The sequence below is a fragment of the Parasteatoda tepidariorum genome, chromosome 1 (genome assembly GCF_982258835.1).
Source record: "Parasteatoda tepidariorum strain Cologne lab strain chromosome 1, Ptep-v5.0, whole genome shotgun sequence".
Lineage (NCBI taxonomy): Eukaryota > Metazoa > Arthropoda > Arachnida > Araneae > Theridiidae > Parasteatoda > Parasteatoda tepidariorum.
In genome coordinates this window covers 24,254,604-24,282,583 of record NC_141755.1, presented here as the reverse complement: position 1 = coordinate 24,282,583, position 27,980 = coordinate 24,254,604, and the positions used below count along the sequence as shown (strand labels likewise).

The 27,980-nt window shown below is 28.3% G+C and overlaps 1 protein-coding gene across 3 annotated transcripts; it reads left to right on the top strand.

The window, feature by feature from the left end:
* Positions 1 to 4: 4 nt before the first annotated feature.
* Positions 5 to 27,866, top strand: Nup58 (nuclear pore complex protein Nup58). 3 transcript variants are annotated; one of them, XM_016050020.4, is made up of 14 exons: positions 5 to 679; positions 5,916 to 5,971; positions 8,904 to 9,092; positions 10,328 to 10,468; positions 12,506 to 12,527; positions 12,635 to 12,700; positions 13,913 to 14,087; positions 14,839 to 14,918; positions 15,502 to 15,620; positions 18,640 to 18,722; positions 20,951 to 21,146; positions 22,272 to 22,316; positions 24,943 to 25,039; positions 27,625 to 27,866. In XM_016050020.4, the coding sequence occupies exons 1-13, from the start codon at positions 603 to 605 to the stop codon at positions 25,035 to 25,037; spliced, it is 1,344 nt and encodes a 447-aa protein (XP_015905506.1). In that variant the 5' UTR covers positions 5 to 602; the 3' UTR covers positions 25,038 to 25,039; positions 27,625 to 27,866. The 3 variants fall into 3 exon arrangements, with proteins under 3 accessions (XP_015905506.1, XP_015905505.1, XP_042897482.1); XM_016050019.5 differs by having other exon boundaries at positions 346 to 679; positions 24,943 to 25,029; XM_043041548.3 differs by lacking the exon at positions 24,943 to 25,039 and having other exon boundaries at positions 471 to 679.
* The last annotated feature ends 114 nt before the right edge of the window (positions 27,867 to 27,980 follow it).

The window sequence follows — 27,980 nt, the reverse complement described above, 5'->3', positions numbered from 1 at the left end:
CAGCAAAGCGCTTGGGTGACCACTTTGATCAGACTGCGTAGGGACCGAGGGTGCAGTGTATCGGACCTCATTCAGTAAAGTGCTCCACTTCGCGCGTAGATCATTGGGCTGCCAAAAGTGGAGGAGCCATGCCCCCTGCAGAGGAAAAAAATTATGATGGCATGTCTTCGGATCATCCTCACGGATGTTTCCCAGACCGTTGCCCATTGTGCAGCTCAAGCACAATGTAAACACAGTATCTACCTTGAGTAAAAGTCACATATATTTCGACAGAGAAGTAAAGTACACCCCGACTTTCTTTTCGAAAACAGTAATTATAAATTTCTGAACGGATATCCATACCGCCCATTCTGCTGTTGAACCCATTTGCGACGCTGTTTCAAAAGTTACTATTAGCTTAAAAATCGATTTTGTTCATATCGATTACTGAGAAGATAGCATTTTAAAATAATCATTTTTTTTGGGCCGTGAGTTGTGATGGCAACACTTATTTGTCATATTTAAATATAATTTTTAGATGTTGATCTAAATTTCATATTTTTCAAAAGTTATATTTAATGATTTTATTCTTATAATGTTTAAAGAAAACTAATTTATTTAAAATGAGTACTTTCGCATTTGGTGATCAACAGAATACGCAAACGCCTTTTGGCGGTTTTTCATTTGGAACTGCACCAAGGTAACTTAAAAATTATGATTGTTTAACGTATTTGTATGTATGTAAATACGAGGTTAAGCTATTACGTGAACAATTCTTAATTTCAATGTTTAAATTGTCATTGACTTTTATAGTTTAAAAAGTATACTATTAAATTAATGACTTAGTCCGCATGAACGACATGTTCTTTTGAAGCTCAATTTTAAAATAAAGTTCTAGCTAGTTTCTTTGTTTTTATCTTTGACTTTTTTTTTAAAATTTGAAACTGGGACTATTACCCAAGTTGTTATTGAGATAGGGATAAATTCCATGCTTCATTGAAAGTATTTGCTTCGTAAAAGCTAAAAAACACAACAGCCTAAATAGTTTTAAAAAATGTCGAAGTATGCTAACATTTCTAAATAACTTTAAAGTCATAACTAGCAGAAAGGGACTTTAAATATAGAACTTGTGGCCACCCCGGGACTTCTCGCTGGCCGCTGCCTAGAAGTTTCCAAAACTTGGTGATTATTCTCCCACCGATCACGATACGGAAATCTCCCTAAAGCCTGCACAGAAAGGGACCAACTCGATAGGTTGAACTCGAAACCACCCCCTAGCAAACATCTACAGTCTTTGATTTGGTTTGGCACTCATGGTCGTCAAAATATATAAATTATAGGGTTGTTCGGACGTGGGATTTTGTTTTTTGGGGGGGGGGGATATGAAAGACAATTTTCGTATAATGAATAAGTGTATTATTAAATTATTTATTGGCCATTCTGGTCCAACACCTTTTGCCATCTTTCTGGTAGTAGCATGATTCCACGCTCATGAAATTTTTGGTCTCTGCTGCCAAAAAACTGATCCAGATGGTTTTTTACCTCTTCATTTGAAATAAAGGTTTTGCAGTCCAAAAAATTTTGTAGTGACCAGAACAAATAATAATCCGAAGACACCAGATCTGGAGAATATGGTGGGTGTGTTAGTGTATCCCATTCAAGCTGTAAAAGCTTTTGGCGAGTGACCAAACTTGTATGAAGTCTCGCATTATCTTGGTAGAACACTATACCTTTTCTGTTGAAGAGCATCATTTAGTTTGTCCAGCTGACGACAGTAGGCTTACGAATTAAGTGTTGTGTTATCCGGAAAATGCTAAAAAAAAAATAATATTCCCTTAACATCCCACCAAACAGGCAGTATCACCTTTTTTGATGGATATTGGCTTTTGAAATGCTTTGAGCCGTTTAATCTTTTTTGCTCTATGATCTCTTGTGTTTGACATTGTTATGGGCAACCCATTTTTCGTCCCCAGTTATGATGAGCTTAAAAATGGATAACTTTCGTGACGTTTGAGAAGCGAATCACTGACGTCAATGCGACGACACAAATTTCTCGCCGGGAGCGCATGGGGAACCCATACATCGAGCTTCGAGGTCACATACACAGGCCTTTCAAGTGGTCATAAACAGTTGAATTCGATAAATTTAACCTCTCTTTGATCTCACGTGTTGTGATTAGAGATGCAACGGATATCCGGCAGGCAGTATCTATCCGGCTAGTAGGCCGGATATCCGGTTATGGCCGGATATTATGATTATCCGGCAGTAACATTTGGCTCGAAATAAAATATTGAGTAGAAGGGTAAAAAAGTATGTTAGTATTTTGAAAGTTATGTAATAAAACATAGTATGCAGTATATAAAAATATGGTATACAATTACATGAGAATATATTTACTATACGTATATACATATTTATTATATTATAATTATAATAGCCAACCTCTTTGATTTTTAAAATAAAATGAAATTGGCAATCTTATCAAATAAAAACATATAAATATTAACAAATAAATAACTAATTTCATTAAATTTTTTTCTCTCTAGTTTCACTTGATTTAAAAAATTGAGAAAAGAACTGAATGGTTGGCAGTTATATTAAAGATAAATAATAAAATAAAGTAATAATCGATCTGAGGAACTGTTTTATAAATACCAACAAAATATGAGATCATATGTGATATTATTTATTCAATTTATAATTATTTTTTACATTTTTATTAATACAAACATTGCATGCAACTGCTTTTTAAAATTAATTTATATTGGTCTAACATTAAAATAATAATATTAATCCTTGTAATTATGATTGTACTTATTAATTAATACGGTTAATACTGTGATGACAATATATACATTAATTTGAAATAAAAAAAGTAAATAAAAAATGTGAATTGTTTGAATCTTTAACAGATGTTTGTTTCTGCCACCTACTTAGCTATAATAAATATTCTATCAGTGATTTTATTTAAGCTAAGCACAATACTCAGTGCAGATAGCATTCTTCAACTAAGTGTTATTTACATAATAGTTATTTATTGATATTCAGAAATTTAAAGTTAAGTACTTTTAATTTAAAGTTTATTTAAAAGAAATATATAATCATATAAGCAAAAGAAAAATAATAGTTTTGTCTAGTCCAATTAAATATAAATACTTATTTCAAAAAAAGTACTGCGGCCAGATACTGGAAATCCGGCTCAAAGATTGGCCGGATATCCAGTATCCGTTATCCGGCGAAATTAAGATCTGTTGCATCTCTAGTTGTTATTCACCGATTTGCATCAAGTAATGCCTTTATAGTGTCTTTATAAGGTTTAGCGGGCTTTCCAGAACGTGGTGCATCTTCGATATCAAAATTGCCGGATCAAAATTTTGCAAACCAATTCTGTCACTGGCATACTGTCAACACATCAGTAAATTTCTTTATGGCAGGAACAGCATTTTTACCTTTTCTATAGTAAGAAAGTAAAATATGACTTCAATGCTGTTCATTGCTCTCCATATTTAAAAGGGCACCAACCAAAAACTACTGCGTAGAATTAATTGAACTTTTTCACACATAAGCCTTGCTATATCAGCTTTCAAAACATCGTGATAATGCGGCTTAAGTGTGAAGTTGGTTTCGAAAAAATACAATTAAATCCTCTGTCAGAAAAACGAAATTATTTTCCGAACAACTCGATATTTTGCTGTACGTATCATTATAGTAATTCCATTTTTTTACAGTATCTGAAAAGAATATTAATTAAATTTTTTGTTAAAACAAGAAGCATGTTTATCCATTTAAATAAACAGTTGGTTGAAGGTCTATGTTTTAATTTAATTTAAGGGGAGTTGGTAGGGCATATACCATTAAGGCTAAAACTGACCTTTTTCAATGTACCTTTTCTTAACATCTAAACAAAATATAGCTTTAACTTTTTTTTCACAGAATATTAACGTATACATGTTTACACTGTGATAAGTGTTAACACATATCTTTGGCAGAAATAGTTTTAAAAAATTATAAACTGAAAACTTGGAATTTTTTTTAAAGTTACATCATTTTTGAGCAAATCTCTTTCGTAACTCAAAAAGTATTTCATTTAACGCTAAAACATTCTCACATTATACAATTGATACAATCTGAACCAGAGGTTGCCAAAGTGGTCTATATAGACCCCCAGGGGTCTATTTATCAAAAGAGGGGGTCGATCTGAGCCAGGGGGTCGATACTTTGTAAATTTATAATTTTACAGGTATATGTATGTAAAATTTGTGAAATTTTTTATAATTGACTCTTAATTTCAGTTTCTTTATAGAACATAAATTAATAAACATATATTTATTCTGGTAAAACAAGTATTTACGTACCAGCGCACAGTGGCACGAACTCTATACTTCTGGTTTAAAGTCATATGCATATGTACGCTTGTCCAAATGTCACGTGTGACGAGCATTGTCGTTACAAACCAAAATTTCATATGCAGTTTCAGTTATCACCTATTAAAACTGTGAACAGTGTTGAATATTTGCAGTGTCATTATTAAAACTTCTATAGTTTTGGATAATTAGTTATTGTTTCAATAAAACCATTTGTTTAGTTTAGATATCAATTTTAATAGTCAATACATGTAAAAAAGAAGGTAAGCATTAATAATATGGATTAGTACAGCCCGTGACAAAACTGCAAGATGAGATTGCTGAATTATTATGGGGATTTGAAGCAAAGACGCTTTTTAAAAATTTAACAATGAGCGAATTTTGGACAAATATAAATATAATGCAAAAATATGTAAAACTTTACGAAATAGCTCAGTCATTTATGCTAACATTTCCAAGTTCCTATATGGTTGAAGCCGGTTCCAGTCACGTAAATTCAATCTTAACTAAGTACAGAAATAAATTAAAAGTTTTGAGGGGATTTCAGATTAAATTTGACCAATTTTGAACCCAATATAACGAACCTTGCAAAAAAACACCAGGCACACCCATCTCATTGATTAAAAGAAGCAATAAATCTGTAGTTACTTTACTTATTATTTCTACTTATTTATAATTACTTATTATTTAATAAATATTAAGGTATTTAAATTTCAGCATTAATTTATTTTTCATAAAACTATTGTTACACAATGTACTATTATTTTAATAAATGCTTAAAATCATAAAATAAATGTACAAACACAGTATCTAATAGAAGTTTATTTTAATTAACAGAAAATTGCTTTTATGGGGGTCGATGGAGATTTCGAAAAATTTTATAGGGGTCGATGATCATAAAAGTTTGGCGACCCGTGATCTAAACTATCCCTTAAAAATGTCAAAGCGATATCATAAGTAGTTTCTTAGAAAAGGTACATCAAAAAAGTATTTTATTAATACATATAAAAAGTATTATATCAATACCTTTGCTACTCCTAGTCATTATACTATAACATTTGTTATCTGCAGGAGCATAAGTCCAACATAAATACCATATTGGTAGAAAGTTTTGTCATTGCAGAAACAAAGCAGTTCTAAGTAAAGTAATATTAAGTCATTTTAAAAATAGCACATTGCATTTTATGTAATGTGTTACATTTTGTGTAATGTGCTATTTAATTTATGAATAATAATATTTATACCAATATATCAATAAAATTTTTTAGATTTTTAACTGGCTTTTTGATTTGACAGTTTTATCTATAGTTATGTGTTAAAGTACTTATTGGTTATAAGGACCATGAACACAAGTTTAACAACATATAGGAACAACTCCAAATTCTGGTTTGCATAGAAATTAAAGAATAAGTTTTAATGTAACAATAATATATGCACACACATGGTCCCTATAATCGAAGTGTACCTACCTATGTTGAATACTAATTTTATATGTGAGATATTGTATTGTATGTTATTCTTATCTGAAAAAGTTATGCTTTGTAATATTTTGATATTTAAATTTTTTTACAGCAATACAGCAGCATTGAATTTGACATCACAAAGTAATCCTACTAGTAGTGTATTTGGTAAGTATGACCATAAATTTTTCATCGGCTCTACAGCCCAGTGCAGGTCAAGGCTTGGCTAAATCACTTGGAAGACATTGTAATAGTTGCAAAAAAATCGCTTAAATTGCGATGAAATCAGTAGGAAAAAAGCGTGTCAATAGTAACCATTTAAAATTCGCTGGTCATAGTTTTAATTTTTAAAACCACGTGGAAGTTTTAAGCAATAACTGCCGAAAATAGGGGGAAAAACAACTTGGATTTACGATCAAATCGGTTCGAGTAAAGCGTGTCAAAAAATTATTACTGAAATGTGCAATTTGAAACTCGCATCTCCTTATGATCTCTAAGTAAAAATTTGACATTTTCGAAATCGCATGGAAAAACTTTTAGTATAAACTACCTTTAAAAATAAAATCATTACGTTTTACGAAGAAATAGTCGTAAAGAAAGGGAATCAAAAAGTGTACGATTAAAAATTTACAAAATATTAAATCCACAATTTAAAACTCACAAGTTGTATTATCGTATTAAATTTATCAGTTTTAAAAACCACATGGAAATTTGTAAACAAACTGGCAAAAATAAAGCGAGGTAATATAAAATAAAATGGTTACTCAAGTTCGAAATCTACGTATCTTAATATTATATTTAAAGTATTTGGTTTTTAAAAAAACATTCAAAATTCCGAAGCAATTACGGTGGAAAAAGCAATCAACAAACATAGATTTACAATCTAATCTATGTAAATTAAGCTCTTCAAAAAGTGATGACTCAAATGTGTGGTTTAAAATTTTCTACATTCTCGCTATTTTTCAAAAAAAAAAAAATTTTCATGTGTTCAAAACCACATGACTAAATATGCATGTTGCCTTTTGTTATTCAGTTTGCTGTGCAAGAAGCCCTTAACTCAAAAGGGTTGTGCACTCCTACGTTGAGATGTGCGAAAGTATAGTTCTTCATTGAAAATAGGAAAGTAAACTTAAGCTTTTCTTAATATAAAACTTACATTCAATACATTATTTCAATAAAGCTTAAATAAAATACTTCAGTAAGAAGCTTTTAAAAAAATTGCATTTGAATAGTAATTTATAAGCAGACAAATTATAACATAAAATATAAATCCTAGATTTCAAAACAGTTAATATAATACAATTTACATTGAGGGATGTGATGGCCTAAGCATCTATTGAACTTGTGGGTTAGAAGGCAAGATGTCTATCTTGATAGAAGAGTAAACCTTATTGTTTATTATCTTTGTTTTCTGAATGCTAAACATTTGTTCTGCTACATTACTCATTGAATAATTGTTAATTATATTCTATTTTATTTTTTTTTATTAAATAATAAGTTTTGATGTCTTGTTTACTTTAAAGACTTGTTATCTGGAAAAATCTATTTTCCGGTCTTCAGTGTTTTCATCATAGAAAAAAAATGGGTGAGAATTTCTCACCCTTTCTCAAAAACAGAGTGAGATTTCAAAAAGTTAAGTGAGATTTCTAAAAACTAAAAAACATAAAAACTCTTGAAAAAAATTTTTTTTTCAATTATAATACATTTTTAACGTCTTCTATTTTTTAAAACATTGAATATTTTTGGTGCATCATCATAGAAGATTTTGCCTTTACAAGGTATTTGTCCATCTTACATTAGTGCATAAAAAATTTTAACATCTTACATGAAGAAACCTTACCTACAGTAAACACGCAGTTGCAGAGAAATGTGTTCTGGAAGGGGTTCCGTGGTTCGGAGGGGTTGTGTTCTGTTGTTCGAAAAGGTTCTGAACAATACTGGTAAATAGGGAAGCTAGATAACAGAGCAGATGTTGAAAATAATGAAAGATCCAGCAAGAAAAGTGAAACCGATTTTATTCTAAATGGCGTAATTCGAAGCTTTTTCCAAAATGCGAGAAATTCACGAATTTTGAAATTTATTTATAGAATGCGCAAATTTCTCATGGTAATCATTTTTTAATGCCGAGAAAAGAAAAAAATATGAGAGATTCTCGCGCTGTAGTGAAAACACTGGTCTTGGTGGAGTCCAGGCAATTCTGGATATGGGATTTTATTATGTAAAATTAAATCTATATATCTATATTACCCATGAAAAAGTAGTAAATAAATAAATAACTCCTGTACAATGGAAGAATATCTCTAAAGGTTATGGCATGGCTGGCATCTTTTTAAATTATTGTGTACAATTTCTTTCTAGGAGATTCACATCTGCTCTCAACTCCTGTTTTCACTATTCTTTTAGATTTCTTTGCAATCCGAGCTTACTTTGCTCACTCATTTAACACTTCTCTAATCCTGTCTAGCTTTGTGAGAATTGTCACTCTTTTTTTATTTTTAAAATAAAGTTATTAAAATATTGATTCACCCTTCTAAATTTCCTTGTTTGGAGTTGCAAGAATTTTAAACTTTTAATTTTTGCATGAATTCGCAAAATGCATAAAAACTGGAAAAGAAGGTAGAGAAATGAGACGAGAAAAAAAATTTGGAAAGTAGATAAAACTGGAGGTATTTCATGTTAGAAACATAAATGTAAATTGATTCGATAAGCAACATCATTCAACACAAGTAGCATAAAAGTGAATTATGTTAAAAATTTATAAAATTTTCTTACGAAGACGATTAAAAATTTGGAATTTGTTTGGGACAAAACAGTAAGAATTTAAGGACTTCATCCTGGAAAGACCTTCTTATGTATTGTACATACATTGTCTTATTTTTGCCTCGAATTATTAGGCATAATTTAAACTACAATGTGCTTTAAAATGTCATATAATCTGCCATATTAATCGTATTAATAAGCATTATTAAATGAGATTGGAAATATGAGTTTGTTTGTATAAATAACTCTTTTTTAATTTGTTTCTGCCTACCTTATATTTCAGTTTGTTTAAACTTTTAGTTGCAAATGTGAAAAAAATTAATCTGTTTTGTGACAAAAGGTGCTGGAACTGCATTTGGAGGATTAAATGCATCTGCTTCTGCAACTACTTCTGGTGTTTTTGGAACCACACAGACTGCTCCAGCATTTTCTACTTCACTCTTTTCATCTTCCACAACAACTACATCAGCTTTTCCTGCAATGGGACAAACATCTACTGCTATTCCATCTGCCGGTTTTTCTTTTGGAGGTAAGTATATTTTTTCATTTAATACTTTATAAATATGCAGTGAAACCTCCTGTTATGGACACTCCTGCGAAATGGACGCCTCTCAATACGGACATATTTTTAATTCCCTTTGAATGTTCTATGAATAAATCATTATGTACATTCTCTGCAATGCGGGCACTTCCGTACCTGTACACGGACAATCATCTTTGCCCAGAAACGTTATTTTCTGTTTCTTCAAACTGGACACTATTTTTTCTAAATTTGAAAGGAAAAAAAAATTCTGTTTTAAATTGCAAGGAAAAAAAATGCAACTTTTCACCATTTTAAAGCGTAAATTTTTCGCCTTATAAATATCTAAAATATTATTAAACTATTTCACAACTAAAGAATCAATCCTTCTCCTGTCATCTTGCCTTATCTTCTCTAAGAAAGGAGAGAAAGTTATACTACTCATTTGGACAATGGCATCTTTTGATCCTTTCATCTGGACAACGCAGGTTATGAAACCCCACAAGCTGAAATGATGTCTCAAATGCTCCCAATGCTTTTTCCCAACTGAAATTTTTCTTTCATTTTCTTAGAAATTTGAAAACTGTATTTAAAACAGCTGGGGTAAATTAAAAAAAAGCGAGAGAGAAAACAAATATAATCTTTGTGGTGTTCATAGGTATAAAACATTTATTCAGACACTTGATAGATGATTAATTGTGAATATATCAACTCCATAGGTCCTATATCTTACAGTTAAGCATCGATTTCTTTTGTTTTCTGTGAATCCCGGGAGGTTTACTTTCAAGGAGATATTAACCATGTTTCCTATCACGTGATGGATAGGTAATTGAAATCGAGAGCTCCTTTTTAATATCATAGGACTAACTTGCATATCTGTGTTAATAGGAAAATTATATTCATTTATTTGTAGCTACATCTAGAATTATGTATTTATATCAAACTTTCCCATACATTCTTTTTTCACAGAAACGAATATTTTATTGATTATTTAATTATTACTATATCATTGAAAATATTCTAAAAACAATTTACTGTGATAAACTTCATTATTAGGATACCCTCCCTGTAAACAAACAACTCTCGTAAATGGTAATTTATATCGGTCCCAAGAGGAACCACTTTTCTGAGGTTTCACTATATATATATATATATATATATATACACACACACTGATAGATTGGGAAAAAAAGATTAGACTTTCTCTAATATTTATTTTTAAATTTGTTTTATTCTCATTAAAGGTTTTAGTAACCCTGCCACAACTACAGCTTCTGCTTTTGGGACTGGAACTTCACTAGTTCCCTCTGCTACTAATTTTCCCAGTACATCTGCAACAATTGGTCTTGGTGGCATTGACGTGCAATCTTCAAGCAGTTTAAGTGGTGAATTTCTTTTCTCTTGATATGAATATTAATAAACTCAATATACAGTCAAACCTCATTATCATGTTCTTAAGAATATTATATATAGAGAAAGTTCTCCCTAGGAATAAAAAAAAGGGGGGGCATGGCGCTCCCTCTCTGAAAAGGGTACTTTTAGTTTTGAATGGGGATTCACTTAATATCGTAAATATTTATCAAAATGTGTAATATTATGTAATAACTGAATTTTATCCTCAGCAATTTTTAAATAAGCAACTTAAAATTTTCTTCCCTGTAATTTAAACTAAAAATTATGCAAAAATGAACTTTTAAAAGTGCATTTTTTTATTTTTAAAAAAGGTATTTATTTAACAAATAGTTTTAAGATTTAAAGTCACTAAAAAATTCATTAATAACCCCCCCCCCCCAGAAAATGATATTGTGTGTATTAATAAAGTAAATATTTGTAATAGTAATCAGAATTAAACACAGATAAATTTACCAGTGTGTATTTATTGTTTAAACAGTGAATCAATTTTTTTCAAAATTGAATCTGAATAAAAAGGTGTTTTTAAGGTAAGGGATGGTCGCTTATTTTTACCAAAAGGTCAAAGAAAATACACACTTATTGGGATCAAAGGGTAAGCAGGGCGGGCTGCCCCTCAAAAAACGCTCTATGGGAGAATACTATGTATGTAATGTAAATAAATGAAGAAATAAAATATTAGGAACTAAAAATTTCGGGATATGGGGTATTACTGTTCAGTTACTAAGTCTTCATGAGCATCATATTTAATTAAATTAAAATGTTCTTTCCTATTATATGGGTGGATTTTTTTTCTATGCGTAATCTATTATATACTTTACATCTATCACAATTTACATATCAACTCTTTTCAAAATGGGACAACTTTTTTTTTTTCTTTTTTCCTCAAATGTGACAATCTGTTTATTAGAGCTTCAAAAAATTATCCATAAGACTCTTCAAAAAAAGCCTTAAGAATTAAAAACTGTAGGTTCAGATGTATTCTTATTTCATATAATATGTTCATATAAAATATAATACAGTACAGAACCCGTTATCCGGAAATCAGAAAACCGGAAAACCAAAAAACCGGAACGAAATTCGAAAAATTTTCCCGCCATTTTCAAAATTTTTTTTTTTTCTTCATAAGATTTTAGGATTTTTCTTTCTTTTTGGAAAGATGTTTACCTTACTATCATTTTGGAAATAATCATTAGTGTATTACTTCGTTTTTTCTTTTTTTTAAAATTATTTCCAAATATAATTTTTTTAAGTTGGGTTTAACAATAAAAAAATTGGCTTTTTGTAGCGATTCAGAAAACCGGAAAAATCAGTTATCCGGAATAGCGATGGTCCCGATCGTTCCGGATAATCGGTTCTCTACTGTATATTTATAGCACATTTTCTTTCGCTGAAAAAGGAGTAACTGTTATTTGCGTTCCATAAAATTTTTTATTCATCAACTTCAATTATTAAATTAGTTTAGTAGTTTCCATTAAGACTTATGATTTTTTATCATAAACAATTTTTTTTATTATTTGCATGTTTCTTTTATCATATTTTTTATCTAACTTTTTGTACAGTTTTAAGGGGCAAATTGAATTTGACCAAATAACAAATGTTTACTTCACTGAATAATAATTGTTCTAGTTCAAACACTTATAAAATGAATAATTACCCATGTTTTCAATAATCTTTTATAAGGATACTTATATTTTGAAGAAAAAAAAATCCTGTTATATGTTTTTAAAAGAGGCTACTTAATTTAATATTTTTAAATTAATTTTAAATGTCTGAGAGCAGATGAATAATATTATTTTTATAAATAAATGATAAGTACAAGTACAGTTAGATAATTTAAGGATCCTAGTATTTATAATTGAAATATTGATAGTTGATTGAGATGTAACAAAGTCCTAATTTTCATTGTAATATTTCAAAACAAATTTATTCAAATTGGTTGAATGAATGATTTTCTCTTGTAGTGATAAATAATAAAATTGTCATTAAACAAGATTTTACTTTTATTGCAGGGGAAAATGTTTCTACAAAAAAGTAATTTATTTTTCTATTTTTTTTAAAGATATTGATTTTTGTTATCAACATTTTCATTCTTCAAAATCACTTTACTTTTCTTCTAATAATCATATATCTTTTTTTAGAGATGGCAAAGCCGTAAAGGAAACTCAATTACCCAATGAAATAGTTGTTTTAGTCGAATCATTTAAGTAAGTTAGTTTATACATATGTATATCTAATGCACTTGCGCACGTACTCCTTACAGGTTTGTTTTTTTTTTTTAGTTTTGTTTCTAAATTTTAATATTATAAAATTGTCTATAATTTTATTAGTCCTGACCAGAACATCTGCTCCTGCACCCCAGAGCCCAAGGTCAAGAAAACTGAGATGAGCACAGTAGGCCTTGGCCCTCATGGGCTGTCGAGCCACTGAGTTTAGTTTTTTATAATTTTAAGAATATTCCTTTTTTATTTTAAAAAATATATTAATAGATTTTATCTTTTGTAAGGGTAAAATTAAGCATTAGAATTTTGGTTACAAATTTCCAAAATTATGATTTTCTTTGATAATTCAAAACACCTCATATAATATGTTTACAGGGGTCTGTTGAGACATTTTGTGAAAGGTCCTTTTTTTGTTAAATTATGAAAAAACTATTCATAATTTGTGGATATAAAATAAACGTTAAGTCACATTCTTTCAACCAGGGTCCTGCTTTTGTGAATTTGTGCAAATAGGGTCCTGTTATTTGGTATTTAGCCTATACTGCTCAACACAAAATATTCATTTCGGACGAATAATAGAAACAAAATCACTCGCATTTTTAATTTCAATTGACATATTTTAAATAACACAACTTAGTAATGTATCACTTTTAATGTGTTACGCATTAAGTAAACTTAAACAATTCTCAAATTAATAATATTTTATTTAAAAAATTGCCAGAAATTAATTTTTAATTACATAATATTCTATTAGTTTTATGAATAAATATAAATTGATCAAATATTTATTTTTAAAAAAAATATATGATTTAATATTAATAAGAATGTGCACACGATGTTTGTAAAAGTAGAAATATTTTTTTAGAATACTACATTTGGATGGAATTTGAAACTTTAAAGAATATTTTGTGAGGGGTCCATTAACGGACCCAAATTTCTTCTAAACAAATGTTTATGCTTATTCATTATTCTTTAGTCAGTAAGGGATTGTAAAGTAAAAAAAAGAGCTTATGTGAAGGAAAAAGTTAAATTTCTTACTAACTTCAAAGATTAACAAAAGAGGAGGTATAGAAAACATAATTGTTAAGTGACTCTGTCCATCATGCTTTGTCTAAGGAAAATTTGTTTAACTGTAATATAGGATGATGAAAATAATTTTTTCTTTAATTCCTTTTTTTTAATTTTTTTTTATTCCAGAAAATATGTTAAAGATCAGAAGGCAGTAAGAGAAGAAATGAGTAGAGTTTCTAGTAAGAGTATGTTTAAAGTTCAAGAGCAAGTAAACACTTTAAAGCAGCAACTATCAGTTGTTTCTAATGGTCTTCAGAGAAATGCAATCGCTATTACGAAATTGAAAGAAGAATCAGTTCAAGTTAGTTAAATAAAATATTTTTGGCGTGTTTGAATTGTTTTAGAAAGTATTTAAGGAACAAAAAAAATTTTTTACATAGTAATTGCCCTAAATAGTGATCTGTTCAACTTATGTTCCCAAAAAGTATTCTTGAAATAAATGAAGTAAAAATCCAACTTACTTTTGTAAAATTTGTTTTTGATTTATCATATTTATTTTAGGAAAGTCGTTATTTACTAGTTAGTGTTAATTATATTACAGAAACTAGTTCAAAGTGGATTAAAAACTTAAGTTAATTAGGTTTATATTTAATTTTCTAATTCTATGTCAGGCTACTTCTAGAACTAAGATTTCAGGTGTTTAGTTTGAAACTTAGTTCTGAGCATGCTTTTATTTTTATTTATTTTAATCTTGAGCATATGATAAAAACAATTCTTTTTCTTATCAGTGCTTGTACCTTTCAAAATTTCTGTAAATTAAGACAGTTTTGAAGCAAAGTATCTCATTTTAATGAAAATTGATATTTTGCTTTGTATCTCATTTTAATGAAAATTGGTATTTTACTTTGTTTATATTTTCTTAATTTTATATCTCTAATTGAAAGCTCGTGCAAAAAAAAAAAAACTAATTTCTGATGTGAAAACAATTTTGAAATTAAATCTTAATTTTTAGTCAATATAAATATTTTACAGTCTTGGTTTAATGGAATTAATTCTAATATTTTGTTGATACCTGAATTTTAACCATCATTCAACATTTTCTTGCTTTATAGGAACTAAAAAATGCAGAAATTGCACAAAGGACTAAGGATTCTCTCTCATCATTGCAGTATGAAAATAGTGCGCCTACTGAGTATGTGCTTTTTTTTAGTTTATAATGTGACCTATCTTTTTTTTTTTTTCTTTCAAAAAACTGTTTCCAAAGTTTTTGGTTTCAAATTTACATGTTATTTGTAAAAATATATTTTTTTAAATTTATATAAACATTTTTAAAATTTACTTTTTTTGAAAATACCTTATGTTTTTTTGAAAATACCTTATATGAATGTTAATACAAATTCATAAACCAAAAAAATATTCACACTCATTATTTTTGTTTTTTTTTTTTCGTGCAGTTAAATACATTTTAATACTTTTATAAATATTAATAAATATGGTACACTGTTTCATCATATAAATTGACTCGCATAAATTTAGCTAAATGTTAATTATGTAATTATCTCACGTAATGAAGGTAAAAATGTAACGTAAAATCTTGTGGTTATTTTCTTCTTAAAAAATTGCTTTTTTATTGAATTTTTAAATTTTATTCTTTTGAATGTATTTGTTTTCATTGAAAATTTTACATTTATTTTACTATATAAACATAATTCACTTATCAAAACAAATATATTTATTTCTCACATTGAAAATATGTATACTGCTTTTTGTTACAGGTACTTCCATAATTTAGCCAATAATTTTGAAAAACAAATGCAATCCTATAGAGAGCAAATAGAGCAGTTGGAGAGACATTTTCTTTCATTGTCTCAGCCAGTTGCTTTAACAGCCACAGGTATGAAATTTCTTATTTTAATAATTATTATTATTTATTTTTTTGACAATGTTTAATTTATATAAGCCATTTTGTATTATGCTGCGAAAGGCAACTTTCACATTTTAGAGTAAAAAATGTTCTTAGATTTTCAGAAAAATAGAAAATAATCTAGTGTTTGATTGTTTATGTTGAGCAGTTATGCACACTTTGTTAAAACCGTTTGACTGTGAGAAATGTTAACAATGAAAAATTGGTTGTTTTGCAAATTAGGTTTCAAAAAATATTTCTAAGTCAATATGGTTTAAACTTTTCTTCTTTCTTTTTTTTCAATTTCATTTCTGCCATTTTTAACAGGGGTAGAAGTTAGGAATATTCAGTTACTGGTCCTAAGGACGAGTGAATAAAAGATTTCTCTTACATGTTTTTACTAGTCTGTTTACATGCCACTATAATATTTTTAAAAGAAATATTTACAAGTTTTTAAAATTAGTTTTACAAATGCATTGTTTAATTTTTTTTCTTATCTACTAAAGGTAGAATGTTTTATTAAATATTTTAAAAAAAGTAGTCATTAAGGTGAAATTAGTATAAAAATAACAAAATATAATATTCACCATTGTGATTAAAAAATAAAAAACTGAAGATTTTGTGACAGAAACAAGTATCAGAAGATAAATAAAAAAAAAAGAAAATCAAATGGTATACCACCCTTTTACTCTTGATTAACGTTGATTCGTTTCTGTTTTGATGGACCACTGATTATTACATTATTTTATCAAGATTCTTGTTAGATTTTAGTGGTTTTAGGACAATAGGCTGCCTTTAAGCCCCATTTAGTGTTATATATATATATATATATATATATATATATATATATATATATATATATATATATATATATATATATATATATATATATATATATATATGTATATATATTTGTTGGGGGCAGCATGATTTTTTTTGTATTTAATCAGACTTTGTAAATACAGTACAGAAACTTTTATCTGGTATTCAGAAAACCTGAAGAAATTTTCCAGCGTTTTCCTGCCATTTTGAACTAAAACGATTGAGGAAAAATGCAGCAATTCCAGTCTTCCTTTAAGCTGGATAGAGAGAGAGGTGTGGGTTCTTAGATTTACAATGTGAGAATGCATTACAGATGCTTATCAGTGAACAGAAGGTGGAAGGATAATTAAAAAAAAATACTTCACTATACTTTACTATGTAAATATAATGAAGTAAGAAAAAAAAATTAAGTGGAAACACAAATTTTTTATTGGAATATGAAAATAGCTAAAATATGGTTGTTTTTTAATCAACTATTAAGTAATACTATAGTTAAATGTACAGTATAAAACCTTTCATTTGGTTTTTGGAAATCTGGGAAAAACTTAGCTTGCTTTCCCGTCATTTTTTTGAACTAGAATGATTGAATAGTACTTTGAAGTTGCGTAAGGGGAAACAGCGGGGATTATTTTTCTTCTTGTTCAATTGAACGTAAAAGAGCATCAAACTTAGATAAAATTAAATTTACCAAAAATCTCAAACTTTCTACAAACAAATTATTGATTCTTTAACTAGTTTTAGCCCTCTTGTCGCCACCTAATTCTGACAAAATTTGTGGAAAAATAACTTAATTTATTAAAAGTTTGAATTTTTCTTTCGTAAAATATTTAAATGGTTTTTTAGAAGAAGTTTAACTTTGGAATAGATGTCTTCAAACAGGACCCATCAAAAGCTTATGCTTAAAATCTCATGACATTACTTAAAATAGATATGTAGCAGTGAGTTTGCAAACTGAATACTGCAAAACAGTGCTCCCTACCTGATAGAAAAACCAATAGCTGTCCTTCCAATTCTCGATGCCTGAAAGCCAAATGGAATGACGTAATATCTAAGAAAATGCAACTGCTAAAGCAGAGAAATAAAAACCAGTCTCTGCCAGGTTGATTGCGGGATATAACAGAGACCTTTTTGACAATTTTTTTTAAAGCAAAATCAATCTTTTTACTTCAAAAAATACTTTGAAGTAAAAAGATTGAATTGAAAATACAAATTTTTAATTAGAGTACTTAAACAGCTAGAACACTGCTATTTTTTAATTCAATATTAAAGTAGAAATATAGTTAAGCTGTTTTGAATGATTTTTTAGTGATCGAGAAAATCTGGAAAATCAGACATCCGGGTTAGTGATAGTCCCCAGCATTCCGGATAATTGGTTCTCTACTCTATACCAATATTTGTATTTTTTTATTGTTCATTTTAGCTATTTATAACATTAATTGTATAGTCTTTCTATATAAAGAATCCTCACCATTTGTCTGGAGATCTGACGAAATGAGGTTAAACTACTTCAAGTAGGGTTAAAACAACAAACACAAACATCTAAAATATGCTTTTTACTTATTTCATTAGCTACAAACATCTCTAGCCTCTGTTCTGATCAGGTAGACAGATTATGGTCACTTAATTGAAAATGCAACTAATACCTTTTTCGTATCAAAATTGAAGAACTTTTAAACGTAAACTATCTGCTTAACCCCTTCCTTCTCGCTCCCGTGATATTGACGGGCTAGAGTGTTCAGTAGTAACGTGCCAATAAGAATGAAACTAATTCATTTCTTTTTCCCGGAAAACATTTTATTTCTCATTTTACACACCTGATGGCAGTAACAGGATATTTTTAAGGTAATTGTAGATAGTTAGTTTATTTTAAACTGGTTGCAGCACTAATCAAATACGTAATACAAATACAAAAACCAAAAAAAATAGGCACTTTTATGACCGTTTTCTTGAAAATTAACCGATCATTACGGGGTTAAACTATCTCTGAAAAATAATTCCGAAAACAGTCAATGCAATTTTGTTAAGGTATCTTTTGGATATATCAAAGATGAATTTTGGATTTATGTTTTGTTAAATTTTGGTATTGTTACATGGTTTTAAGCTATGGACTTTTTAGGAATTAGTGATAATAATCTGTTATATTTGAATAGCAGAAATAAACTAAACTATTGATCTTGATAAATTTCAGAATGGACATCAATAAGAAGAAGGCTGCATGATACATTTGTAACTTTAGCAGCACAATTGCAAACAGTTCATCAAGAAGTTCAGGTATTCATATTACGCCTATATTTTATTTTTTTTCCACCTGATTTTTTTCTTTTAATTATCCCCTTGTTTTTTTTTTTGTGTTTTTCCTACATGAATTTGAACATTTTTAATGCTTTATTATTATTTTTTAATTTACACAGGGTGCATAGCGTTTTTAAAGGTGCTTATTTTTGATTTACGTTTTTTAAAAGCCCTTTAAGGTTTATTCGGGGTTTGTAAAAAGTGCTTAGTTTTCTATCTTTTTAAAAAGTGATTTTTTTCTTTGCCATGTTGATTGTCGTTTTAAATTACAAAAATTTCATGATTTTCACAATTTTCTCTGCAATATTTATCAGAAACTAGTTATTTTATCATGGATAAGAGAAGTTTTTGAAAATGTTTTTGAATTTTATTGATTTTATGTTTATAAATTAAGAACTTTAAACCATAGAAAAAAATACTGCACAGATCCTAATTATGATTTTTTTTGGAAAGTGGTTAAAAATATTTACTGAGTGCTTAAAAAGTACTTAAAAGGTGCTTATTTTTTGTTGAAAAATCTGACTACACACCCTGTTTACAGCATTAAATTGTCACATTAAACTGTTTTTAAATTAAAAGTTTGAATGCACAAGCTTTGCTTTTTCAGATAATTTTGATGTGCATCAGCTTAAAATTTTAATTCATATATATTGTCAATATCATCTTTAATTTTTGCTCAGTTATTTATTTATTTTTTTTTTACTATAATTGGAATACTGTATTACTGCATTTGTAAAATTATTTGAGTCCATTTAATACTTTTAAATATGGTAATAAGGTAGAGGCAGGAGATGCTTTTTAATTTTAATACTTAAAAAAATTAAGAGTGTGCAGGGTTGCCACAGGCGAATCTTTGCAACTATTTTTGGCCTGAGGCGACTGTGGCAACTTTTTTCCCTGAAAAGGCTAAGTAAGCAACTATTTTCATGAAAAAGAGACTTTTCTGTACTCATAGCAATATTTCTTAGCATAAATTGGGTTGACAATACAGGAGCTTCTGAACAAACAAAAAAAGAATTTTGAATTGCAAATTTGGTGTCATCAATGCTCTCAATATGCACAAATTCCATCGTAAGTCTATTTTGTTTCTCGATCCTCTTTTCAACGGTTATTGCTACAAAATTCTGCATGATTTTAAAAAACACAATTTTTAATATGATATTACAGTGCATGAATTTTGAATTCACTTATCTCTTTTCACAATATATTTCTCGATTTTCTTTCGGTCTCGATCCTATGTATGTATATGTATCTGCATAAATATATATTTGCTAAATCAATTATTGATAAAAGGGGAAATTTTTCAGACCAAGTATGTTTTTTTTAATGAAAAAGTATTTTTTTAAATGAATTCTAGTCATTAAAAGTATTTAATTTTCTGCAAATATACTAATTTTTTTTATATAAAAATTCAGTACTAGAACACTAACGTTTAGATAAAATTTATCATATTTGCCACCAACTTGGCTAAATGGATCATGATATATGACAATTCAGTCATTTAATAAAATTTTAGTCATATTATTGAAAAATTTTTGTTCTTATTTATGCAACTATTTTTATAGTTTTCGACAACTATTTTCCTGCTTTAAGCTACTAAAGGCAACTATTTTGTAAATTTTTTTCTATGGCAACCCTGCGTGTGCCTTGTAATAATTTATTTGTTAAAATTTTTTCTTTACCTTTAAATTAAGAGGATTCTGTTTTTATCTGCCCCTGTTAAAATGGCAAAATCACCTATTTAATGGCATTTTTCTCAAAAATTACCGAATCGATTTTCAGAAGCTTTTTTTGTTTTATATCTTCTGTTGTGCTTGTAATTCTTATTTTGTTTGAAGGAGTTAGTATTCAATCTTGAATTTAAGGAAATAGAAATATATTTTATTAAATAGCCATTGTGTCAATCTAGTTACTTTAAAAAGTCATTTTTATACAAGAGTGTTCAGTAACCTTTGTCTAAATTTATCATGAAAATACATAGCAAAAAGGTTAACAAAAAGAAAGGAAAAAAAAGCCTAAATACTTGTAAATTATTAAGCAATAAGTTATAATAATAAACAGATAAATAAACAATTTTAAATCCAGATAAAATACTTTAAAAGCCTAGCATAAATTTTTCTATTTTTAACATGTCTTGTTTGATCAAGAATCTTCTTTTAGAGATCATAAAACTTTCATTATTTAAAAAAATAAATCTTTTCTTCTAGCGCATCAAGGAGTATAATGAGAGATTTAATCAGGGTGATGTACGGTCTCTCATAGAGAAAGAGAGATATGAAACAAAAGATTTGTTTCCTACTTCACATCTTCCTGCATCAGTTACATATGGACCCTCACCATTCAAAGCTATGCAAAGTGCCGTGGGGAAAGCAATTACTAATGTCTACAATCGCTCTCAGTTAGGTTAGTTTTTACAAGAATTCTTCATTACATCATATTAATAACATTAACAGTAAAGCACTGTTTGTTTGTCTTTTAGAGGATCCATTTAATCTAGATATAAATTAAAGTTAAGCAAATTAATAGGACTTCATTGTAAAGGTAATAATTGGTTTATTTGGCTATTGTAGAAAACAGTTCAGGTAGTATTAATTAAAAGTTAACCCAAAACATTTATTTATTTATTTATTTGTTAATTCTACTCTTCTTGGTTCCACACTTTTGGCAAACTCCTTCAGAATTTTAGTTCTATCTCTCAAAGTAATTATTTTGAGACCTTTTTCTACTAGTTAAAATATTATTTAACATTATACTCAGAGATATGAGAACTATATTCAGTTAGCAAAAGATGCAAACATGGGTGCAAGTCTTCCGTCCCCAGGACGGATTTCCGTCTTTCGAAAATGTCCGCGGACGGTAGTAAGACGGAACAAGACTGACTCGAAGACGGAAATAGGAATTTTTTTTTTTTTCTGTCCTTAAAAATACTTTTTAGGTCTACGTTATTGGTCTACTTTCTTATGTCTTGTTGTTCTTTTATCAAAAGACAGATGAATAAATATTTTTTGTACAGTATTTAAACTTGATGTATTATGGTAAAGCTTTCTTAGATAGTTTGCACATGTCGAGGGGGTATTGTGTATGTTAGGTATATCAGTCAAAAAATTTTCAGTCTTGACCTTCTTTCCAACTTGCACCCATGGATGCAAAGTGTATTATCAATACTGGCCTTATTGTTGCATCTACGTTGTTCTTTTTTCAGCAAACAGTCTAGCGATCCTAAATTCTTAACTCCTACATTTTTTTATCTTTCTCTCAGCTGAAATTAAGAGGAAAAATAACTTCTGAAAGACTCACTTTTTTTTTTAATCTGAGCCATATATACCTACTTTAAAAGAAAGAGAAAAAAAAAGGTGCATAATTGATAGTTTGCTTTTTCCATTATATAATTGAATTATTTCCTCACATAGATTAAGAATGAACTAAGACGGCAAATGACATATTAATGGTGCTTCATTTTATTGGTTATTGAAAAAAGTAAATGTGCTGATTATACTTTTATTTATATTCTTTGTTTGATTATTTCAGGCAGTTCAACCTTGGCAAACCTTGGATTTTCTGGTGTAGAAAAGGGTGAGTTTTCCTACTTTTTTATAAGAAGAAATTAAAGTGTTATATCTTACCACTACTGTTATATTATTTTAAAAATTAGAGCTGCATTCATCCCAGTTGCATTTTAAGTTGCATCAAAATAAACTGATCAAAAAAGTCTTGAGGAACACTTAAATCATTAGAAATTCGAATTTTGTTTGAAAATGCTGGGGTTAAAATGTTTTTAGTTGAAACCAGTCTCATTTAATATTATTGGTATAGGTTTAAATATTCTTTCATTATTTTTATACACTAAATTATTTAATTATGTTTTACATTAAAGAGAGAACAATTTATTATAAAATTCATGTATGAACTATTGAATAGCTTTAGCTTATTAATCATTATTTAGTATACAAGATTTTATTAAATTACTTTAAAAAGAAATACTAAATTGTTCCTAAAATTAAAATAAATGAGAAAAAAAAATTTCAAATCTTAATTTCTGTTTCTTAATTGTAATTGAATCCACTACTAATGTTCCCGAAGTTAGGTTTTGAATCATTTGGTTTTTGAAAATGGTCTTTTTTTTCCCAAAAAATAAGTGAGCTGAATTTATTGAATTACTAGTTATTAAGTCCACCTCTAAAGGTCTCCAAAATAAGTCATTTGATTTTTAATAATCATTCTTTCTAAATAAGTGTAGAATTGAATTAATATAAATTTTATTCTTTACTAAATTGCTTCATTAACGTAGAAAAAGTTCTTAAATGCTGCATAATTTAGTTGACTTAATTGATACTCCTTGATATCTGGTTTCGATAGAATATTCTCTAGGAAAAAATTAAATCATGATTCGTGAAAATGAGTTTTTTTTAACCATATAACTTTTGCAAAATGTTTTATGGATGCTCTATCCCTATAAATACAGGTTACAGGTACAACGAATTTCTCAGTAGGCATTTTAATTGGAATCTTTTTTACTGTGTAAATTAAGCGGAAAATTAGTAGATAACTAAAAATAATTTTGCTTCTTTTCCAAAATGCAACAGAAATAGTACAATGTTCATTTCATTTATAAATTCATAAAGCTATGACCACAATTCTTTTATTTTGATGATTATTAAATTCCTTTAAAAACTGTATCTAAATCATTCCAAATGATAGTTTGTAGCTATAAATTTGCTTTTGAAATTCAAGCTTTCTGTTTACAGTGATTTATTTGATTGCATTGTTAATTTTAACATAAAATTTTTTTTATAATGCTTACAAAACATAGTTACATAAATTCATTTGCTTTTTTTTGTCAACTCCTTTCCCTTCAGTATTGTTTTGCTCCACTGACCACTTTCTATCTTAACTGCAACAACTTTTTCCAGATTTGCTTGAATATTTTCTGACCAATTTCCCAATTGGTGTTTTCTTATGTGTATTATTGACAGATTTTTTGGGGGGCTGCATCAGAAAAACTTGATTTCTAATGACCAAATTCAAGTTGAATAAAATTTTTGTTTAAATACTATGAAAGTTGTTCCAAAAATGTAAAATTGCTTTTTAAGAACTAAAACTGCTATCCCAAAACTCTTAGAACACAATCACACCATTGATTTCAACCTCAGCAAATTATTGTTGGTTTTAATAAAGGCCCTGCTTGTAAGTCTAAATAATTTTGTTTTACTTTATGTATGTTATGTGAATATTTAGTTGAAGAGGCTGGTTGGATACTTGACACGTTTAATTTTGTTGAAATTTTGGGTATTTGTTTTTATGTAAAACAATTAGATACTGAGAATGTTTTTTTATTTTTGCGAGAAAAAACATTACTCGAGGTTAAGCTGATAATCCTCCGGAATTTTGAAAAACAAAACACACATATTTACGTGTGGTACTATTTTTTATGAGATGAATGAATCACAGCACTGAATATTAGTTTATATTCTACTAGTATCATGCTAAGACATAAAATTTTCCAGTTGACCTTTGCATCAAAAGTCATTCAAAAATCTTCAAAAATAAACCTATTTTCTTAGACTTTGAATGTCAAAATTTACTTCAGTCAACAGTAAACCCTAAAAGTATATGTATATATCTGTGAATACATACTAATAAGTAAGTACCTAAAAAAAAAGCAACACATACTGTGTGCGTTTCTAAAACAAAACAAAAAACAGTATAACTTTTGATCTAATGATCGCGTTTTTACTTAACTAGAACTCAGTCTTATTGGATTAAGGGGATAGTCTAATCCTAATCCAAAAATTTTTTGAAATTTAAAAAAGAAGTAGAAGAGTAGTAATGTTCAATTAAAGAAACTTTTTTTGGATTTTGTTTTTTCCGGATGTTCTGCAAAACATTGCGGCATGTTTCTGTGCACAGGTTGCCTGTCTGCTCTAATATAGCTTTAGAAGAGGTATTTATTTAATTTATAAATTCATTGAAAGGCTGACTTAAGTACAACTGATAGTTATATAAAGTATTTAAAATCACTAACTTATGTGTATCTAAGTTGATTTTATGTTTTAAAAAACTTATCTGAGTTGACTTTTAATTAACAGGATAAAAAAATTTATTTATATGTGAAAAATATTTTAAAAACACCCTTTTTTTTAATGCTTATATTAGTCAAGCATCCTATATTTTTTTTTTTTTTTTTTTACTTTCTCTGCAGGTTTTGCTGTTGGACAAACAATTGGTGTCTTAACTTATTCTACAAAACCATCTTCTTTTCAAAATTTGTCGTCATTTAAACCACTAGGTAAATAGTGGTAAGAATTATGTTTTTGTCACGTTTTAATCCTTTAATTTAGTTAAATTTTCTGTTTTATTATTTATTCAGTTTATTAATTTCTTAAACTGCTACTGTTGATGGAAGTATAATTGAAAATTTTTATTCTTTTCTTTCTTTCTTCTTTTCTTTCTTTTTTTTTTTGTTCATTTGTTTTTCATTTTATTTGTTAGAATTCTTTGTTTTTATTTGTTAAATGATTTTTATATTTTAATTTTTAACTAATGATGCACGATTAATGACAAAAAAAATTGCACAAGAACTGCACAAGAGTATATTTTATAATGTAAAAGGAAGAGTATATTTTATAATGCAAAGGAAAAATATGTTGTGTTTGTTAATTTAATAAGTGGTATACAGAAGCAAGTTCACAAAGTCTAGATCAATAGCATTTTGATTGTTTGGTAGCATAAAAAATGGTAGGTAATGTGAACCAATTGCAAGTAGACCAATATTTAGTGTAACAATTAATTCTAAAAAGTTTTTTTTTTTTTTTTTTAAATTGAATGCCTTTTTACTTTTTGGAAAATTTACATGACTGTGTAATTTACATTCTATGAATATGTCGGATAATGAGTATGTAAAAATTAGTCTTAAAAAAAAATACTTTACAGAAATTAAGAAAACTCAATTTCTGCAGAATACTATAATTTTTATTTCTAATCCTCTAAATTGTACTGAAATTTTCTTGCTATGCCTTTTTTTCGCATTGAATAACATGGTAGAAAACCAGTATTTTATTTTAGATGCAGGGAACCTTCTGAAGAGTCAGAAGGTTGTCTCAAAGAAAAAATAATCCTTGTATCTCAATGTGAACAAGAATGTGACTGATTGAGGGATACTGATAGATTTCCATTTATAAGTAACCTTCCTAACAAATCATGTTAAAATTATCACTTACATGATTTGAAATAATCACTTTCAAACCATGTTAAAAGTTATAATGAATGAAAGAAATAGTTTTTAAAAAAAAAGTTTCACGTATAGGATTTCTTGTTTTGCAATTTCTTTACTAAACATGATTTTGTAGTATTTTTCCTAAATTTACCTTTTCCCTTCTCCCCTCTCTAAAGAAGTGGAAATTAATGTGCTGTGATTTCTATAAAATTTCGACTAATTTACATCTTCATGTCAGTTCAGTATTTAATACTAAATTAAGTACCGTATATTCCGGCGTATAACGCGCACTTTTAATACAAAAATTAACATTGGAATTTACGGGTGCGCGGTATACGCCGAATATAAAAAATTATAGATTAAAAAAATTTAAATATAGAAAATACTTTTATTTTAAAGAAATAACATACTTTTACCTATATACTTTATTGATTTTCGTTATTACATAAATAGTTCATTATATTCGTCTTCCGTTATTTCTTCAGGCACGTCATCACAATCTGTTTCGTCTTCATCATCTGCGTTACCCTCATCCATAAATAAACAGTTATCTTCTGATCCGTCCAAATTATTTGAAATGGTGCATTTTTTGAATGATTTTCTAACCATCTCGGGCTTAATTTCATCCCATACTTTTAATATCCATTCGCACACTGTTTCCAAACTGCATATGTCCTCCTTTCGCAAAGGTTTTCTCGCCCTCCAACATCCATGCGTTCCACTGTTTTTTTTTAAATTGGCTTTAAATGGTTTGTTTAAGCAGACGTCCAATGGCTGAACTAATGGTGTCAATCCGCCCGGAATAACTGCCATATCGGTGTTACATTCCTTCAACAATTTTTTTGTATTATCTGTAAGGTGGGACCTAAACATATCCCACAATAAAAGGCTTTCTGGTTTTCGATTGATACTAGACGAGATATTGCACATGTACAATCCAAATATTTGTGCGCATTATACGAAGAGTATATCTTAAAATTTAAAAAAAGTTATTAGAAATTACGGGTGCGTGTTATACGCCGGGGCGCGTTATGCGTCGGAATATACGGTACTTATTGGGTCATATATTTGCTTTATTATGCTGAAAATGCAACTAAGTCTTCAATCTGTCTCAATTTGCTGTTTTTATTTGTAATATCTGTTTTTATTTATAATTGTCGGTTTTCGTCATTTCTTTGCTAAACATGATTTTGCAATATTTTTCCTAAATTTACAGTTTTTTCTCCCCTGTAAATAAAATAAAATTCATATAGGGAAAGAATATAATATAAATTAATATAATATATTAATAAAGAAAATTAATATTAATATTCTTCGACTATATTCCATCTTTATGCAGGTTTAGTATTTATACTCTTATTGTGTCATTTATTTGTTTTATTTTGTTGAAAATCCAAATATAGTTGAAACTTCAGTCTGTATCAATCAGCCCTTTTCTTTTTTTTTAAAAAAAAAAAGGTTTTCATTCGAATTCTTTTAATTTTGCATTTTTTTAGCAAGATTTGTGTACCTAAAATCATAAAATTAGTTTTAAAAGGGACAGAACCTCTTTTGTTTAAATTAGTGTGAAACTGGCTATTTATAATTATATATTGCAAATGCTATAGTAACCTTCAATATTATGCTCTATTTTACAACTGAAATTATGATAATTTTGAATAATATTAGGTCAAACTGGAGTGCCTTTTGGTAGTTCTAGTCTCGGTGATGCAACTGGTTTTGCTAGTGATACTTCTGCTCAATCTCAGTTTGCCTTGAATAATCAAAAGCCCTTTCAACTACAGAAACCTCCTGCTGGAAATAAAAGAGGAAAACGTTGGACTAGTACATAAAATACTTTTTCTTCACTTTCTTTTAGATGTTTACTTTTTAAAATCTGTAAAATAAATTATTTTAAGTCTTTAAAAGAATTTGTCTATTACTTTCTAATTAATAACCTCATACTTTTATTTTTTAAAATATTTTAACATATCTTCTAGTGAAAATTTGTACTATGTAAAAAACTATACAGTGGTACCTCGAGA

Bases quoted from the DNA above. Each gene is read 5' to 3' on its own strand.
- Nup58 (XM_016050019.5), top strand. From the start codon at position 603: ATGAGTACTTTCGCATTTGGTGATCAACAGAATACGCAAACGCCTTTT. The intron at 12,528-12,634 runs GTAATTTATTTT...ATCTTTTTTTAG, and splicing joins GAAAATGTTTCTACAAAAAA to AGATGGCAAAGCCGTAAAGG. The intron at 14,919-15,501 runs GTATGTGCTTTT...TTTTTGTTACAG, and splicing joins GAAAATAGTGCGCCTACTGA to GTACTTCCATAATTTAGCCA.